Raw genomic sequence first — 19,852 nt, forward strand, 5'->3', positions numbered from 1 at the left:
TTTCACTGTGTCCCATAGATTCCGATATGTTGTGTCTGTATTTTCATTAATCTCTAAGAATTTTTTGATTTCCTCCTTTATGTCTTCTGTTACCCATTGATCATTCAGTAACATATTGTTCATTTTCCATGTGATGTAGGATTTTTCCTTCCTTCTTTTATCATTGATTTCCAGTTTCATTCCATTATGATCAGATAAAATGCATGGTATTATCTCCACCCCTTTATATTTACTGCGGGTTGCCCTATGGCATAATATATGGTCTATTTTTGAGAAGGATCCATGTGCTGCTGAGAAAAAAGTATGTCCACTTGATGATGGTTGATATATTCTATATATGTCAGTTAAGTCTAGGTTATTGATTGTGATATTGAGTTCTAAAGTTTCTTTATTCAACTTTTGTTTGGAGGATCTGTCCAATGGTGAGAGAGGTATGTTGAAGTCACCCATAATTATTGTGTTGTGGTCTATTTGATTCTTGAACTTGAGGAGAGTTTGTTTTATGAACGTTGCAGCACCATTATTTAGTGCATAAATATTGATAATTGTTATGTCTTGTTGGTGAATGGTTCCTTTTAACAGTATATAATGTCCTTCCTTATCCCTTTTGATTAACTTAGTCTTGAAGTCGATTTTATTCGATATGAGGATGGCCACCCCTGCTTGCTTACGAGGACCGTGTGTGTGGTATATTTTTTCCCAACCTTTCACCTTCAACCTGTGTATGTCTTTTCCAATCAGATGTGTCTCCTGGAGGTAGCATATTGTTGGATTTGTTTTTTTAATCCATGTTACCAGCCTATGTCGCTTTATTGGAGAGTTTAAGCCATTAGTGTTTATTGTTACTATTGATATATGGTTTGTACTTCCAGCCATGTTGGATTATTTATCGCCTTCTTTTTTTTTTAATTTAGTTTGTTTCTCCATGATTTGCTTTCCCCCCGCCCTCTGTCTTTACTGAGGCACTTCCCACTGTTGGTTTTGGTTATTGTTTTTCATTTCTTCCTCGTGTAGTGTTTTGCTCAAGATGCTTTGCAATGCTGGTGTTCTGGCTGCAAATTCTTTTAACTTTTGTTTATCGTGAAAGAGTTTTATTTCATTGTCATACCTGAAGCTTAATTTTGCTGGATACAAAATTCTTGGTTGGCATCCATTGTCTTTCAGAGTTTGAAATATGTTGTTCCAGGATCTTCTCGCTTTCAGCGTCTGTGATGAAAAATCCGTTGTTAACCTTATTGGTTTACCCCTGAATGTAATCTGCCTCCTTTCTCTGTAGCTTTTAATATTTTCTCTTTGTTCTGTATATTGGATATCTTCATAACAATGTGTCTTGGCATTGGTCTACTGTGATTTTGTATGTTTGGTGTCCTGTATGCATCTATAATTTGTATATCCGTTTCCTTTTTTATTTCTGGAAAGTTTTCTATAATTATTTCATTCAGCAGGTTGCTCATTCCCTTGGTTTGAATCTCTATACCTTCCTCTATCCCGATGACTCTTAAGTTTGGTTTTTTTATGTTATCCCATATCTCTTGGATGTTTTTCTCGTTATTTTTTTTACCAGCCTTTCTGAGTTGGCTAGACTCTTTTCAAGATGATATATTTTGTCTTCATCACCTGATGTTCTGGCTTCTACTTGCTCCACTCTGTTAGTGATACTCTCATTTAAGTTTTTAATTTGGTTTATAGTTTCCTTCATTTCTAGAATTATTGTTTGATTTTTTTAATAATCTCTATCTCCTGATAAAGATGCTTAATTTCTTCTTTTATATGTTTATGTAATCCATTTTCAATGTGTTCTTTCGCTGCTTGAATTTGCTGTCTCGTATCCTCTTTAAGGTTACATTCCATGTGTCTAAGGTATTCCTTGAGTTCTTTATTTGACCATTTTTCTGAAGCCTCTAGGTCCTCCTGGATATTTAGGATGTCCTTCATTGTTTGTACTCCTTTTCTTCCTTGCTTTTTGAAGTTGCTCATGTTACTTCTTGTTCTGTTTGACTGCTGAGTTACTGTTTACTCCTATAAATTTATTAGATGCTTGGGAGGAAAGGTATTAGAAGGGAAGGGAAGAAGTCACTAAAGAGAATGAGAGTAAGCAGGTAGAATTCAAGGAAGGGGGATAAGAAAAATGAAAAGACAAAAGAAGAAAAAAATAGGAAATAAAAAAGAAAAAAAATTTAAAATAATAATAATAATAAAAATTAAAATTAAAATTAGAAGAAAAAAATTTAAAAAAATTAAAAAAAATTAAAAAAAACAATAAGAAAGAAAAATGAAAATGAAAGAAAAACCCAAATCAAAAAAAAAAAGAGAGAGAAAAAAAGGAAAAAAAGAAAAAAAAAACTAATAAATGCAGTCTTAGAGTTTGATTAACTTCTCTTCCAGTAGTTAGAGGGGAAGGGAAAAGTCACTGTCACCCCTGGTTTCAATGAAGTTATCTCCTCCGCCACATTCTGGTGACATCAGTTCTCTGCCATGGGGGTATCCCATGCAAATGGCGACAGTTCGTTCCCTTTGCTGGGTGACCAATGCAACGGGTGTGTCCTGACTGGCTCTCCCAAGCCCCATCTCAATCCTGTGGCCACTGCCTATGAAGGCTCGGTTGGCATTAACCTCTGCAGGTTCAGAAGGGTTGACCAGTTGTTTCAGCGGGATTGTTTAGTGCTGAGTCACAGAAGTTTGTCTGTGAGAAGCAGGCGAACGGGAGCTTGAATTCAGCTGATCTGGGCTTGGTGTGTGTTCTGAGAGGCCCAAAATGTTCACCCCAGATCCACATCAGCTCAGCATTGCCTAGTGATCCTGAGCAAACATCATTTAGACGGTTTACGACTCCCTATGCCCGCGCAGCTGAAGAGGTCAGAGACTTGATCTCTCCGCGCCCGCCGCCATGTTGGATCTCCTCAGTTTTCAAAGTTTTTTTTTTTTAATTTTAATATTTATTTTTTAGTATTTGGCGGACACAACATCTTTGTCTGTATGTGGTGCTGAGGATCAAACCCGGGCCGCACGCATGCCAGGCGAGCGCGCTACCGCTTGAGCCACATCCCCAGCCCCAAGTTTTCAAAGTTTTAACCCCAGAATTCCACACTGAATTTTGGGGATGATATGCCCTCACTTTAGACAACATCACTTGAATATGAGTTATGCCTTTTCCCAACACCGTGTTCTAATAGTAGTGCCATCATTTTCCCCTTACAAAGATTTAAGTCTGTGATCAGACTTTGTTTTCACTAGCTCCACCCATCCTGGCTGTATTTAACATTCTTGAACTCATTTTTAATACTAGGCATAACTGCCAAGAAAGATTTAAATTGTGATATCCTAAAAATGCATCTCAACTCTGACCTGCTTTTATAACAATATAGTACAAAATCCATAGGTTCTAAGCAGAATTTATGAAACATACATAAAACATATTTTACCATTTATTTTACCATTTATTCTAGTCTCAGTTTTACTTTAGCTAAAATTCATAAGTCCATATACCAAAGTACAAAGTTATTCCTTTAAAAATATTTCATACATTGTATTTCTGTTACTAGTATAATGAAGAATTTCATTTTATATTTTTTAAATATAAAATGATTCTGTCATTTCAAATTTGAAAATATATTTTGACATAGCATCCAAATCTCACTATGTAAACATAACTAATTATATTTCAGGACTTGGGAAAACAAGAATAAAGTAGATAAATCAATCCAATCATTTTTTTCCTAAAGGAGATTCGATCCTGGCTGCTTTCCCTTTGTGATACACTTTTTATTCTCATCTTTCTTTTTCCTGTTATTGACAAAGTCAACTTTAACCTTGTGCCTGGACACTTACTTTATCATTGTGTCATAGCCTTTTTCATTTCCTGTTTTTTTTGGGGGGAAGACGAGGGTGGCATGTAGAAGACCAGACTAAGTCTCTGGATCACTACTGTGTATATTCATTTACTTGCATCACAAATGTTTATTATTCAAAAACACTGATCTGCTGATCATGGTGGTATATACCTTTAATTCCAAGAATTCTGGAGGCTGAGGCTAGAAGATTGTAAATTTAAGGCCAGCCTCAGCAATTTAGCATGACCCTGTCTCAAAATTAAAAAAATAAAGAAGGATAAAGAAAGGGTTGGGGATGTGACTCAGTGGTAGAGCACCCTGGGTTCCATCCCCAGTACTGGAAAAAAATAAAAAAGAAGAAGAAGGAGCAGTAGGAGGAGGAAGAGGAGGAGGAGAAAGGGGAGGAGGAGCAGGAAAAAAGACAGGGGAGGGGATTGGTGGGGAGGGGAGGGAGGAAGAATAAGAACGATCTTTCAGACACTGTGCTAATAAACAGGGCTAACAAACATGAATACATTCCCTGTCTATTCATCTTTTGTCAAAACCTTAGGTGATTATCTATTGGAAACAAAATATAAGTCCAGTACCTTATCCTCTTATTCTAAATATTTCCAACCTAACTGTACAACGAATACTTTCTTATACCTATAATTCATTCTAATGAAAGCATGGAATTTGATAATTCTCTTATTGTAATGGTCACATGTGCCATCTTGTTATTAGATATAATTATATTTTTTTAAATTTAGACTCAGAGAGGAAAGTTTTATTTTTTTATACTCATCTTTTTTATTCCTAGAGCTTTGTTCACAGAAGTTAGCCAAAACATTATTTCCTTGATTTGTTGACTTGCCAAATGCTATAGGAAAGGATTTGAAAGGGAGTAATTCTGAAAAACTTACCAAAAAAAAAGTGAAAATAAAAAATGCTTTCTATTCAGATTTTAGACTTCCTAGAAGTTCTGTGCTTGCCAAAGAAAAATTATATGAAAATTGTAATCGTAATTTGTAACTAAAAAATATTTGTAACTTCTCTCATGTTCTTTGGGTAGCAGAATAAGAATGTAGTTCAGTGATTCAAAGGATAGCTAGTCTTAAAAATATATGTTTATGTAAATTGGTTGTATAAAGCACACCTCCAACCCAGTTTATGGCTCTCATTTCAAGTAAAATGAAAGCCAGCCAAATATCTTTCTATAAATATCTAAAAAGGTATTTAGAATGCCAATATTCAGACTTGAAATACCAAGACTTCCTGGAGCCACACATATAAATCTTGAAAACATTAATTTTCTAGAAGTTTCTTTTAATTAATCATGCTTTTTTGATGTGCCAGTTCTTAAAATAATATTCTTTGAGAAGCAACACAATGGTTTTATGTATCTAAACATTGTATTTTTGGCCAATAGTCACTGTGGCGTGTCATTACATAACAATACATTTTCAACTTGAATTCCAGTGGAAAAAAATATTTTAGAGGTATAAGTGATGGATTTGATGGAGTGTTTTAGTAATTAAAAGCAGTGACATGACCTCACACATTGCAAATGAAAATTGTTTAAAATAATAAAATTTGGGAAATTAGTTTTAGAGTAGAAAATAAGTTAGGAATTCACCCCAATTATGGGAAAGAATAACCCAAGACTGTATTTTTTCATGCTGGTTATTTGGGGGACAGGGTATCACCATCAACTGTTAGTAAATAGAAACATGCTACATTTTGAAAATAGAAGTATATAGTTTTAGAGATGTTATGTACAAACCATTTAAATGTACCAACTTTTTATAACAATTAGATCCTTTTCTTTCTTCTTTCTTCCTTTCCTCCTTCTTTTCTGTTTTTTCAAAATGTTTTGTAGTCAAAAATGTTACTAAATGTGTCTAAAAAATCTAATTTTGTCCTGGAATTTCAAATCACAGATTTTTTTGGTATTAATATATTACAGAGCATTTCAAAGGTGAGAATTACTCAAGATCACCTTTAAACATGCCACTTCACTTTTATTAAATTACATCAGTTTCTGAAATAGTCAAGTTTCATGATTACAGATACAAAAATGAATAAATACAAGAGAGGAAGGAGATCAACAACATTTGTTCAAAATTAATGAGAAATGTGATTAAAATTATAAGGGCTAATTAACTACATGTGTCAAATCAAAACCAGAGGTTTTTTGAGAGATGTGGTCCCTACTTATAGATGTCTATTTGCCTTAGGCACTTTTGGAGAGGTGGACAGTTTTACAGTGAAGCCAAAGACAAGATTTTAAGGAAGTTTTAAATCACCAATTTAATTGCTCAAGTGTTTAGGTTAAATTTACAATCCTAAGGGATCTTGATTATTTCACCAGGAACCTGTGGAGCAAAAACTGACTAGAAAATAATAACTAATCATCGGATGAATGAACTGCCTTGATGAAAATCTTGTTTCATTTGAATGTGGTGTTTAGACTTTTGGATTTGGAAACTTCTTAAGATAACTAATGATCACTCAATCTAGAGAGAGTAGGTATGAAAGAACTAGCACCCAGCTATAGTAGTTCTGGGTGCTAGTTTTGCTACTGTTTTTTAGTATAAGTTTTTTAGTATACTTTTTTTTTAGTATAAGCATTACCCATTTTTCAAAATAATTTTTTACATAGTTATGCATGTTTATCTTAGAAAACTTAGGAAATACACAAAAATACAAAAAAAGAAGTAGATATCAACTATGACCTTACACCACAGTAGATAATCACGGATAGTATTTTATTTTACATCTGAAACTACATTTCCAGGTATATGTAATTTGTAGTATAAAAAGTAATGCATGTACTCTTTTCCCTAATGCATTACCTTCCTGAAACTGCAAATTCAGAGTTAATCATGGTGAGAAGCTTGGTACGTGATACTAAAAAGAAAAGATACATTTTAAAGCTCTTCAGAATCTCCATCTAGATTAAATTTTCAAGAGAAAAAAAAGTTTATTTCTTTATAACCAAACTTCATCTTGTCCAGCATGTTCTAAACTCACTGGATAAGAATAAAATTCACCACTTCTATGTTATGGTGAAGACCTTTTTAATATATTTAAAAGGATATTGAACTACAATAAGGCATATATTGATTAAGTATCACCCTAGAGTATAAAAATTACTTTTTTTTTTACTTTACAGGCCTTTACAATCATCTTATCAAATTATATTTTACAAATTCAAATTACATGATTTAACTTTTTGTTCCCCAAATACACGCTCACATGTTGTTTGCAGAAATCATTTCATCATATGAATGCAATTATTATAAATGTACAATATTACTGTATCATTAAGTCAAAAAACACAGCTTTAGAACTCCTCACTCACACCATCAGTTTTATACATTCCTTATGTGCTGTCAGTGCAATTAAATACATTGGGGGCTCAGTGACAGAGCAAATGTGTGATTTCACACACAGGTGTCAATATTAGGTTAATAACAAGAAAGTTCTGGATCCCCAGCACCGCAAATTAAAAGAAGGAAGTTCTTACAGACAACCAGCCAGCCCTAATGTGGGGGGACCCACTGTCTGGAGTTGAACCCATCCTCTAAATCCTCTTTTTTGGTTTTAGTGCCCAGAGCAGGATGATTTTGGAAGTACTGCGTCATCATCCATAACTGCTCATTCCAGTAAACTGTCTACGTTTCTGCCCGCAAAGCAGGAACTCAGAGACTTGTGCCAGTGCGTTCCAAGCAAGGTATGCTTGTTTTAATTTGTGCCCACTGAAAAGCCACTCCAGATAGCAAACCTGGCACCTTGACTGTGGCCTGGGGTGAATAGCATGTATCTTTCCTTGGGTGCTAATCGAATCAAATTCCTAAGCTACATAGTCATCAAAATACCAAACAAAAAGGGATTGAAGATGGAATTTCTTGGTTTTTCACCTGCATAGTTCTGAGTGCCTTAGACCTTCCTTTCAGGGTGTTAATCAGTATTGATAAAAGGGCGAAGGGAGGAAACACCTGAATAGGAAAGTACTGAGTACTTAACATGAACTAGGAGTAGGCTACAGTTCTAGGAATTCAGGGTTGAAGGAAACACAGTTCCTACTCTTTAATAAGCATATACAGAAACACATTAGATAGTATTTTTTTGTTGTATGTTTATGGTATTTGTCTGGTATCCCCCAATTTCCAGCTATCCCCATTAATTGTCAGTATATATGCAGGGAAATAATGATAATGTTTTTTACTGTCCCTGATATGGTCCTTTGGTCAGGGAGGCTGAATCCGTGGACCTACATGAATTTCTTTTGTGGATGTTAACGGCAGTCTTAGGATCTGGGCTAAAAAGCAGGCCGTGTCCTGTCATGAGCAACATTGCATGGCAAACTCCATAAGAAAGACAAGGACAATGGAGGTGCTCAGTGGAGGAGCATCCCATGCTCCAGCTCCTGATGATTTAAATGGTGTTTGAAAGCCGGAGGAATAATGAACTTCACGAAGGACATGAGAAAGTCTTCTGGCGAAGGGATGAGCATCGCTTACAGTTGCCAGCTTCATATTCATATACAATTTGGCTTGAGATCAACATGACAGAATGTTTGCTAACATAGAAATTCATTTTTTCTCAGGGAGAAGCAGGATTACCAGGGACTCCAGGTTCACCTGGGCAGAAAGGAGAGCTGGTAAGATACTCAAATACTGTCGGGACAGAGGGGTTTGTTCAAAAGTGACTTAAAATATGTGTCAATCTCATTTTTCTATGCTCAATACTCATAGGATTCTGTAAAAGGTTCTCAGGACTATATTAAGATGTTGATTACTGAAATAAAAAAGTACACAACAGTGTTCAAGGCTGCATTTGACATCACATTGGAAAGCAGGCTGGAAGTTTGAAAAAACCTAGAACTAAGTCTTTGTATCTATAAATGCTAAACAAAACCATGAAGCAGGCATATTGGTTAGTTGTTTCTAGATTCCTTTAGCATTGTCTTCTCCAAATACTTGATGAATTCTTGTTTCTCTTGAATGCTGACATGTCTCTACTAAAGATTTTTCGGTAGCCAACTTTTGTTAAATACCCTCCATCTGTAAGGTTTGTTGTTGGATGCTGTAGGAGACATATAGAACAGGATACATTCCCTGTTCACCAGGATTTGACATCTAGAAGGAAATAAAGGGACATTGTGAGTTAAATACCACGATAGTGGCAGGAACCTCCAGAAGAGACTGGGAAGAATTTAATGGAGGAGATGGTGACTGAGCTGAGTGTCTAAGTATGTAATTGTAGGCAGTATCCTATGCTTAGAGATTTGCCTTTCCCTTATACCCACCTCAGATTTAACTGTAATGTTTTCCACTTTTTTGAATAATGTCTTTTGTTATCCAATCAGGTAAGTTAATTTGTACTAAGGTTAGGAATTCTGTTTTGATAATTTTTCCAAGATGAATTGGATTTCAGTTCTTTTCATGCCTTGAATTCCAAGTCTATGATTCCAGTTTATTTACATAATCAAGCTGGACTTCTTTTTTAAAAGGTAGAAGCTAATATCTGGAAGGTGACTGATTCTTCAAAACTTCAACAAAACCTCAGTCAGGTGACATTCACAGGAATTCTGCCCACGGTACCTTACATGGGAACCTATGGCACCTTGGCAGGAGATGGAGAAGAGATTCTTGAGGTGGAACAAGGCATTTATGATGATTTATATTAGAGTTTCTTGAGGGTTCCTTTGCTTTCAGTATCATTATATGAAAAATCAAAATCATTAAACAAGTAGTTACCTTCAAAGAAACATACAAATCATTACAGCAGTAGTATTTGTTTAGTGTTTAGCATGGCCTGGCACTGAGAAGAATACTTTTTAGATATGTTAAATTATCCTCATAATGTTCTTTGTGTTACAAATTAGCATTACCATTTTTCAGATGGAAAACCTGAGGTTTATGGAGGTTAAATTATTGCCCAAGACCAGATAGCTTGATGCCAACTTGGGATCTGAACCCAGACATATTGATTCCAGTGTCCTTCTCTTAACCAGTATCCATTTTGAAGGCTGCTCTATCTTCTAGAAGCACTTCAGTATTATGCATTCTGTGAGCAGGATGCTTGTTGCTCTGTAATATCTTATTCTCTCCTTATAACCTCATAAGGAAAGTCAGTGATATTATTATCCTCATCTTAACAGCTGGTAGAACCAAACATAGGTAACATGATTAAGAAAATTCAGAGTAGAAAGATCTCTGTATTAATCTTGACCTCTTGGCTAGCAGTATAAACTTGCCCAAATCCCCCATCTGCAATTCCTTCACTTTCCTCTTCTGTAAGGAGGATATATAACTACATCATAAGGTGACACAAATGTTTTGAAAAGGCATATATGGCTTAATTGCTGGTAACTGTTATGTGATACACACTCATACATACTCCTTAATTTGGCTTTCCACTTCTATGATTTATCAATTATTTAAGATTACTAACACAGAGAAACTCCATGTGTGTTAGTTATTAAACTGTTAGAGTTTATACCTTCTAAAAACATATTCTCTTTAAGTAAAATATTTTCTACTCTAACAATCTAAATATCTATTATTCTTTGTTAGCCAACCACAATTGTATATTGAGGACCTAATATTATAATAGAAAGTGTGCAAGATTAGATGCTGGGGCTTCTTCAGAACCCAAAAAGCACAGGGTTGTGTTTAGATAACATAACCCTGAGTTTATAATCTTGTGGTGATTTGTTTAGGGAACATTCCTGTATTATATATAAATAAACAACAGTAGAAAAGGGGTGGGAAGAAACCAGTAAAGATGATAAATATTAGAAAAATTTTGTATGTCAAATCTATGAAATGCCTTATGCAAAATGTATATTATAGTTATAATGCATTATATGATATCTTATCTATGTTATTTTTTAAAGTATTTAAATTTGTTTAAAATTTCAGGATACACACAATTTATAATGGCAAGATATTTTTAGTGGTGGGGTAAAAATAGCTGAAATAAAATAAGTTGGTACTTAATCTACAAAATAAAGTAAATACATTTCCTTTATTTGTACCAATATTTGCTTCAACCAGTAGGACCCTGGCCTTGTAAAAATGACTTTAGAAACATGGCTATGAATGCATTTAACTTTCCTGGCATTTGTAATAAACATGGATGTCTTATTCCATTTTAAGGAGTTGGTGAGTTTGTTCCTGTTTCTATTGCACTATGTGATCCTCCAGCTTTACTGTTCAATAAATAAAGAAGGCGTTCCTCAGTGTTTGATTCCTGCACACAGTTTTTATTATTAGAAAAGTGCAGAGAAAGCTTGCTTAACTTCTCAATCTAAGTTGCACTGTGATTGTGGATGTTGAATAGAGATTCTTATGAAATGATCTGAATTGCAGTGTTCCTAATGGAACCAAACATTGTTCTAAAAATTGTTATTTTTGATCTGTAAGCCCAGGAAAGAATACTTTTGGGAAGTAAGAGAGTATATTGGAAAGACTACCCACCTTGGAGCTTGAAACACTTAAGGTTGAATCTGGTCCATTTCTTAGGGACTTTGAAAATAAATCTTAATACCTAGTCTGTTGTTGATTGTGAAAAAGAAATATAACATACTGTATGCAAAGCACTTAGTAATGGAAACTGCCACATTTACACATTCAAGGAATTTGCTTGCTCTTCTTGTGTATAACATAATTGATCACATACTGAAGGAAAAATAGAGATAGCTTTTTTAGGCTGAGTTGAATTTTATATGTGACTTGATGAAAAACAAAAATCTTCCTTTGTGAGAATTTTCAATCCATTAGATGTTTTACTATACAAAATTTTTAGTTATTACATACTACTTTTACTACTTAGTGATATTAATATTTGATAATTAATTTCCTCAAAAGATCAATGATGTGAATATTGAACTCTGTGTGTTGTGTCCCAAATGTTATCTGATCTTTTCTGAATATAGTTTACTAGTTTTGAAAATATTTTTAAAACTTTTTTTTCATTGCAGATGGACATAATACCTTTATTTTATTTATTTATTTTTACGTGGTGCTGAGGATTGAACCCAGTGCCCCACATGTGCTAGGCAAGTGCTCTACCTCTAAGCCACAAACCCAGTCCTGAAGAGATCTTTTTGCATTGTTACACTGAGATAATGTGGGTTAGTCATCCAGACCTCATTATAATTTGCTGTTTCTCATTAGACATGAGATATAATCTATTAGTCTTTTGATGCCTTTTACTTTTGACCCAGTGAGATCTGGATCATTATTTTATGATGATCCCATCAAAAATAATGGAAAAATTTGAAATACAGCTTTGAGATCTCTTTTTAAATTATGTATTACTCATCAAAATATTTCTAAAGGTGTTAAAGTTTCAGAATCCTTATTGTAATGTAGTAACTTTATGAAGAACAGATTTTAAATACAGAATGAAGTAGATAACTATTCTGTAAGTATATCCTGTCCCACCTGGGCCAAAACCCAACAATGATTTCCTGTCTCCCTTAAGACAAACCCCAGCCTCTCTCCATGGGCTATGAGGCTTCACATATTGGTAGAGCTTTCCCTATTCCATTCCCACTCTACACTGCCCGCCACCCTCTCCTGTTGTTCATTCCTGCTCCAAGTTCTTTACACCAGGTCTCATATACCTGGAAATTTCTTCTGGATATCCACTTGGTTCTCTCCTTCATGTCAATTATGCCCATGCTCAGAAATCCCTTTAAAATAAAGAGACCTTTGCCGATATCTCTTTATAGAAAGTATTTATTCATCCCACCTCTTTCTTACTTCTTCTAGCACTTTTATTGCTACCTGACACATTACTACAAAGCATTTGTGTTTCTCCACTAGAATATGAGTATTTTGAGCTCCATACATAGAACAGGCTATATAGTAGGAGCTAAAAATGTTGAATGAATGAATGAACACTCTCCTTCGAGGAAAGTGTAAATCATCAAGTGACTGTGGAACGTACAAGTTCTACTTCCCAATTGCCAAGGAGATTCTGCCAAGTAGGACATAGTCGATTTATAAGGAAAAACTAGATAAGATAATCATTAGTGTGATATTACTCAATGTTGTTCTGCTACTTTTTCCTTACAAAAAAAATCAAAATTCCTTTCACATAATGATCTGGTCAATTTTACCTTTATTTCCAATTAGTTAATGAAGAATCACAAATATTTTGAAGTAAGCCACAAGTTATGGCAAGATATAATGTTTATTATTATTTGTCTACTTTTCTCATCCATACTATGATCTTCATTAATATGATTTTACTGTTTTTTGTTTCTGTTCTTTTCATAAAGCTGATGCCTCCCTTTCATGAAGTAATACAGTTTGAAATTCCACTACTGTGCTTAAACACCTGGTTGTGATCAGTTTTCTCAGGAACACCTGATGAAACTATTCTAATCATGCCCTCTGTCCAAGACTAAACTCCACATGACATTATTCAAAATGATAATTAGCACTTTTCTTTCATTCAGACTCAATTATTATAATTTTCTGAATCTTTTAATTCCCTTTTCTTTTAGCAAGTGTAGTTAGCAACCTAATTACTTAGCAACCACTAACATACTTAGTTCTTTAAGACCCTCAACATTATCAGACTGGAAATTCTTTCAGAGTTTTGTAAAGTAGCAGAGAATTTTTAATTTTCCTGAACCTAAGAGAGGATTGTGATTTGAGCTCTTTTGGGGGAATAATTTTCCAGTATATTTTTACATTATTGACATCCACATCTCCAGTTAATTTCCCAAAATATGTTTACTTTATGAATAAATGCTTTGCTGGTACACTTTGAGGGAAAAAAGCTTAAAATGGAATAAGTTAACTTATTTAACTCCTTGGTCAGAAACTGGTGTTGATCCCTTTCAACTTCTACCACTCTCTGCTCCCACTACAGAAGATTCCATTTTTAATAATAGTCTGATGTGCTAATCCAAAGATGACTACTATTTCCTTTATTTTTTTCAATCTCTCATTACTCTGAGATTGCCTATCTCATAACCATAGCACAATGAAAATTAATTGAATTAAAATATATTCATAATTTGTTAAAAGAAGGAATACTTTATAATCTCACAGAAGTAGAATTTAATATCATGCTTTTGACTTATTTGCCTAATATAAGAAATGTTTCTTCATTTTTTAAATCCCATACAAAATATATTAATTCACATATCTTTTTTTAATCATTTTTTCCAATCTGACATAATCTCATATAATTTATAGGACTTCAAATATTAAATATACTGTGTGTCTTAAACCTGAAATTAAAAAATAATGTCTATGTAATAATGGCATTATGTATTCACAAAATTATATTTCTTAATCTCTACCATGCATTAGTGATAAAGACACTCATTCATAAAGTTTGTATTTTTGACTCCTTCAAGAATAAGTTTATTAGATCGAATTTCTTTTTTTTATTGGTTGTTCAAAACATTACATAGTTCTTGATATATCATATTTCACACTTTGATTCAAGTGGGTTATGAACTCCCATTTTTACCCCGTATACAGATTGCAGAATCACATCAGTTACACTTCTAGACCGAATTTCTGATAAATCCAGTAAGGCATTCATAGGTGTCCCATAGGCTCCATGGGGTAGATTTTCCAGTCCCACTTGGCAGTGTAGGTAGAAGAGCAGCCATGCTGACAGATTGACCCAGCTACAGGGTTTCCTAAAGGATGTACAGGAAGGTATAGCCTTTGATACAGATATTATGGGTATCTTAGAGTCCGAAATCTCATGACTTATTTGAATTGAAAGGATCAAGTAGGAAGTAGCTTTTAACTCAAACTCATTTTGTTGTAGAGGTAATAGCAATAAAATCACCCCTACCTTTGCTGAATTTCAAAGAAATGACAAAACTGAATTACATATACTTGTGTGGATAATATCTAGTTTTAGTTCTGGTTATTAGATGTTTATTATTGACTTTTAACAATTTATTAGTTGTCAAAAGTTTAATAACTGTACAAATTTGTTGCAAGCAAAAGCAGTTTGTCTACGAAACAGTAGATTCTCTTTGACATTAGTTATTAACTCATCTTTTTAAAAAAATCTAATGAACAATTTATATATTTTAGGGTACTGATGGTAGTAAAGGTGAATTTGGTGCTCCTGGAATTCCTGGGGAAAAGGTATGTTGTTTCATTATTTGATTAAACTGTATGGCTATTTTAAAAAGCCATATCAGATCGGATGAAAAAATACACAGAACAAGTTTTAGATTTCAGGGATCCTCAAACTGTTGCTTTATAATAGGATTGCCAAAACCTCCTACTGTATGATTTTGTAAATAAAGTTTTACTAGAACATAGTCAAATTCATTTGTTTTTGTGTGGTTAACACTGCTTTTGTACTATAGAAAACATTGTAGCAGAGGCTATATAGCCTTCAAATTCCAAAATATGAACTGTGTGGTCCTTCATAGGAAAAGCTTGCTGACTCCTGCTTCAGAACATAGGCCATTATTTTGTTAACAGTCCAAAAGCTTCTTAAATTTACTATTTAAGATACTGTATGATATACTATCTTAATATATATTTCACTGCAGACAAATATTAAGTATGCTGTGTTTTGCAATATAGTACAATGTGAGATATTATAACTAAAATACAAGAAATATAGTTCAGCCTATCATAAAATGCTGTAATGTAATATTTAGTTCATAAATGGCTTTCAGCATTGCAATTCAACCTATTATCCAAGTTCAGTTTTCATAAATCTTAGAAAATATGTATTGAACTATAATTACTTATTTTCACTATATATACATACACTAATACTAATAACTTTCTAAATGTTTTCACATGTTGATGTAAGAAAACTTTCTTCACTAAAGTAGACTTGGTTTGTTTTGGACCTTCTCTAGCTGCACTAATGATCAAGTGGGTCCCTGGTGCCCTATTATCTTGAAGGCCATGACCCTCGTGGTTTTATTCTCCTAAATCTGAAACAGGAATAACTGAAGCTGAAGTGGTAGGAGCTTCAGAGTCTGTTGGACAGATATTTTTAAGACTTTCTTAAGTGTGTCTGTGCTATGTGATTGTTTCATTGATGATGCTATTTCCTTCTGAAATTATTCAGTCTGCATTCTTTACTACTATAGGAAGGTAACTGTTGGACTCTAAAATATAACCAACTTTACTGAACAATCATACTTTGCCCCAAGTTAGTTTTTGTATGGGCCACTGTGCTCTTGCTTAAGCTTGTTGGCACTAATGGCATCGTAAGTAAAGTTTCTTCAAAAACTTCTTTAAGGGTCCAATTTTCAAAATACCTTTTTCCTAGAAAAGACTATCTACAGAGATGCCACAACCAAAGTTTGCCTTACACAATTATTCTGCCATTTTCTTCCTAAAATACATCATAACAATCTGATTGTTTAGATTTCAGATACCTGGGACTTTTCAAATTATATTGAATATGGAAATCTTTTCTTTTGGGTTTTTTAAACAAATGCAGAATATTGAGTACTTCAACTATGAAATAGATAGTTGGACTCTTTTTTTTTACTATGGGATATAAAGTAGGTATTTATATGATAAATTATGAGAAAGTAGGATAAAATTCCCCTGTAATACATTAAAACACAACTTATTAATAAAAGCATAAAATACCATTCATTCCAGTACTCCAAAGTGATTTCTCTTGGATCCTTATTTATTAAAACCAAGTGTATACTGCTACTCATAGGCTATAGAAGAGGTCCTAGAAAGGTGATAGCAACAGACTGGATTCAATGCAAGGACCACACAAAGCAACCAAGAGACTCAATCCTATCAAAAGTTAATTGTAGCAATGAAGAGATATGACAGAAAGAGAGAAATAGTCTAAAAAGTTAAATGTGGAAGTGAAGAAATTCTCTAGAATAAAAAATACATTCTTAGAAAAGTCATTTGGGCAATGTGAAGGAACTGGAGCAAGACATGGTGTAGCAGAGACAAACAATACCCAGAAAATATCTAGTTTCTTTTCCCAGAAGTCTGGTTGTATGATGATTCATCCTGTACTCCACTTAAAGTAAAATTTCAGTGAATACAAAGGAACATACCAGCTGCTGATCTAGTTGGACCAAGGCATTCTGAGAACTGGGAGTCTCAGTCCTGTGACCCATTTGGTCAAAATCGTGATAAAGTGAGTCTTGCAAAATCAGTTAATGAGCATCAGGGTCTGTGTGAGGACAGTCTCCAGAGAACTTGAGAAAGTGATGTAATTAAAAAAAAGCTCCATTTATGGTGTTCTAAAACTGTGGCAAAATTATACTGGCCAATACTCTCCAAGCTTCCTCAAGCAACTTTCTTCTTGGTTTGACTTACTTGAGTTACTCTTGAAGACTGTCATAAATAATAAAGAATTCTTAGCACTAAATGTGGTATCAAGTTATACTTGACTCTTTGTTCCTGGTTTCACCCATCTTCAGAGACCCTACCTAGTGGCTAGTGTCTCCCCGGTATCTATAGAAACACCATGTTTTTGATCAGTTCTCTCCCCAAGGTCTCAATCACTGCTCTACTTCAAATTTGTCACTTTCTTTCTTTTTTTTTATTTTATTGTTGGTTGTTCAAAACATTACATAGTTCTTAATATACCATATTTCACAGATTGATTCAAGTGGGTTATGAACTCCCATTTTTACCCCGTATACAGATTGCTGTGTCACATCAGTTACATTTCCATTGATTTACAAATTGCCTTTCTAGTGACTGATGTATTCTGCTGTCTATCCCATTCTCCACTATCCCCCCTCCCCTCCCCTCCCCTCCCCACCCCTTCTCACCCCTTCTCTCTCTCCACCCCCTCTACTATAAATCGTTTCTTCCACTTGTATAATTTTTCTCCTACCCCTCCTAGAGCAGATTATGCTAAGCGAAGCTAGCCAATCCTTAAAAAACAAATGCCAAATGTCTTCTTTGATATAAGGGGAGTAACCAAGGACAGGGTAGAGACCAAGAGCTTGAGAAGAAGATTAACATTAAACAGGGATGATAGGCGGGAGGGAAAGGGAGAGAGAAGGGAAATTGCATGGAATTGGAAGGTGAGCCTCAGGGTTATACACAATTACAAATTTGTCACTTTCTTTAGCTGTGGAAGAGATGTGACACTCATGAGTGGGAAAAAATACTACCTCAGGGGTATTTTATCACTTCTATAATCTACAGGTTACTATTTATTTACTTAAAATTATTCAAATGAATATATTCAAAATGAAAATAACAAGAAGGTCACTATTCTATCTGATGGTATGGTTAATAAATCACAAAATATTTGACTCTGAGGAAGAAATTTCAAGTTTTGTAAATTTCAAAAATTTAAAGTCATACTTGTAAAGTTTATGTTTAGGGTAAAATAGTCCCATCATTTTATGATAAAATGCCTTCTTTGATTTTTTAAAGTAGATTTCTGAAGAAAAAGTATCAGTTCTTAAAATGTACACATCTTCTGAACTTTCACTCTTCAAGTTTGCCTCAATGTGATGTGTGTGCACCTTCCACAGTTGCCCATACAACATCCCTAAGTTTAATGCTGATTCTGCCTCTCATCAATTGTGATTCTTTGGTGTTTTTCCTTATAATTAGAAATCATTAAGTTTACTGATAAAAAATAAAACCAAATGATTAATTGTTTGAATGTTTTTCATGGAGCAAAAACATAAGCAAAGTACCATAGAATGCACATCTTAAGGGCAATATTCTCAAGGTAAATTTTTTTTATTATTTTATAAGGTTTAGCAATAAGGCTAGAAAACTGATTTATATTAATGGAGTTAAGCATATTCTGAATGATAGAAAGTAGAATTTGTATATTAGTTTCAATTTATACTCTTATTCAATGTGATACTGTAATAAATTAAATGATTTACATGTACACCCCATTATTCTAAATAAACCTACACTTTTGAAGTTTGGTGAGGTGATAACAGTAAATTTTTTAAAGGCAAGGTCCTGAAATTAGTTTATGGAGTGGCATTTTTTTCCATAGCTCTCAGTACAATAAACAACTCTCTTTTATAAAATCTATTTATGGAAAATGTAGTCATGGGGACTTTAAGGATGAAGAACTATAGCATTTACTTATATTTGTTTTGTAATTATAATACTTATCACTCAGTACAGACTACCACTGCACATTATTAACCTAATTTATGCAACCTTACTGTCAACATTATAGAAAAATAACCATCCCTCTTTACATTTATTGACCATAGCTACAATTTTTCCTCAGAGATTTGGCAAATTTTCTATTATGGATTCATATAAGAATACATATTCTATGTAGCAAGTGTTGTTAGGTAGCTGGTGACTTCTGGTAAGGTTGGATGGACAGAAGCCACTGTCAATCAAAATGAGAAAATTGAATGGTTCAATTTCCAAGACAAGTGAGTGACTTAATGCACACAAGCATACATCCATACTCATGTGCACAACCTAATCCTCCTGGCATGAAGTGAGAAAATGAGATGAGGTTTTGGACATGGGGAGCAAATCCTTCCCAATTTACTCCCAAACATAGCACTCAAACCATGCTTGCTTTTTTCATCTGAGTATTTCACATGAAAAATTGCATTTCCTTTTTCACTTATGTAAATGTAACAGATAAAGTTTTTGAAGTGGGGATTTTTTTAAAGAATAATTTTCTAATAATTCTAAAAATCTAATAGTAAAAATTGAACAAAGAGAGCCTAATTTATGTTAAAATAATATTTTTTTCTGCTGAATTATTTAGAAGTTGTCCTAAAATATTTTCTTAATGGGAAAACTTTTACTGAATTATTTTAGTTCCTCATGGATTAGTTATGGAGTAAATACTAGTCATAATTATTATTCCATGCCAATAAACATTCAGAGTTATAATGCCTGGATTTGAATTCCAGCTCAAAATCTTATTCTTTAATTTAGACCATGACACTTAGTCTGACTTAGTTTTCTCTTTTATAGAATGGAAATTATATTATACATCCCTTAGCTTTATCCCAAAGATAAAAGAGATTTTTCATGAGAATTCCAGCTCAATGCCTGATATATAAGAATTTG

The 19,852-nt window shown here is 33.8% G+C and overlaps 1 protein-coding gene across 1 annotated transcript in view; it reads left to right on the plus strand.

The window, feature by feature from the left end:
* Positions 1 to 19,852, plus strand: part of COL19A1 (collagen type XIX alpha 1 chain) — a 334,697-nt gene that overhangs the window by 62,307 nt on the left and 252,538 nt on the right. Inside the window, exons 8-10 of the mRNA XM_081293835.1 lie at positions 7,420 to 7,545; positions 8,422 to 8,475; positions 14,903 to 14,956. Coding sequence (XP_081149961.1) covers positions 7,420 to 7,545; positions 8,422 to 8,475; positions 14,903 to 14,956 — 234 coding nt within the window. The remainder of the gene's footprint in view (positions 1 to 7,419; positions 7,546 to 8,421; positions 8,476 to 14,902; positions 14,957 to 19,852) is intronic.

Source organism: Spermophilus citellus (assembly GCF_964194105.1).
Source record: "Spermophilus citellus genome assembly, chromosome: 5".
Classification (NCBI taxonomy): domain Eukaryota; kingdom Metazoa; phylum Chordata; class Mammalia; order Rodentia; family Sciuridae; genus Spermophilus; species Spermophilus citellus.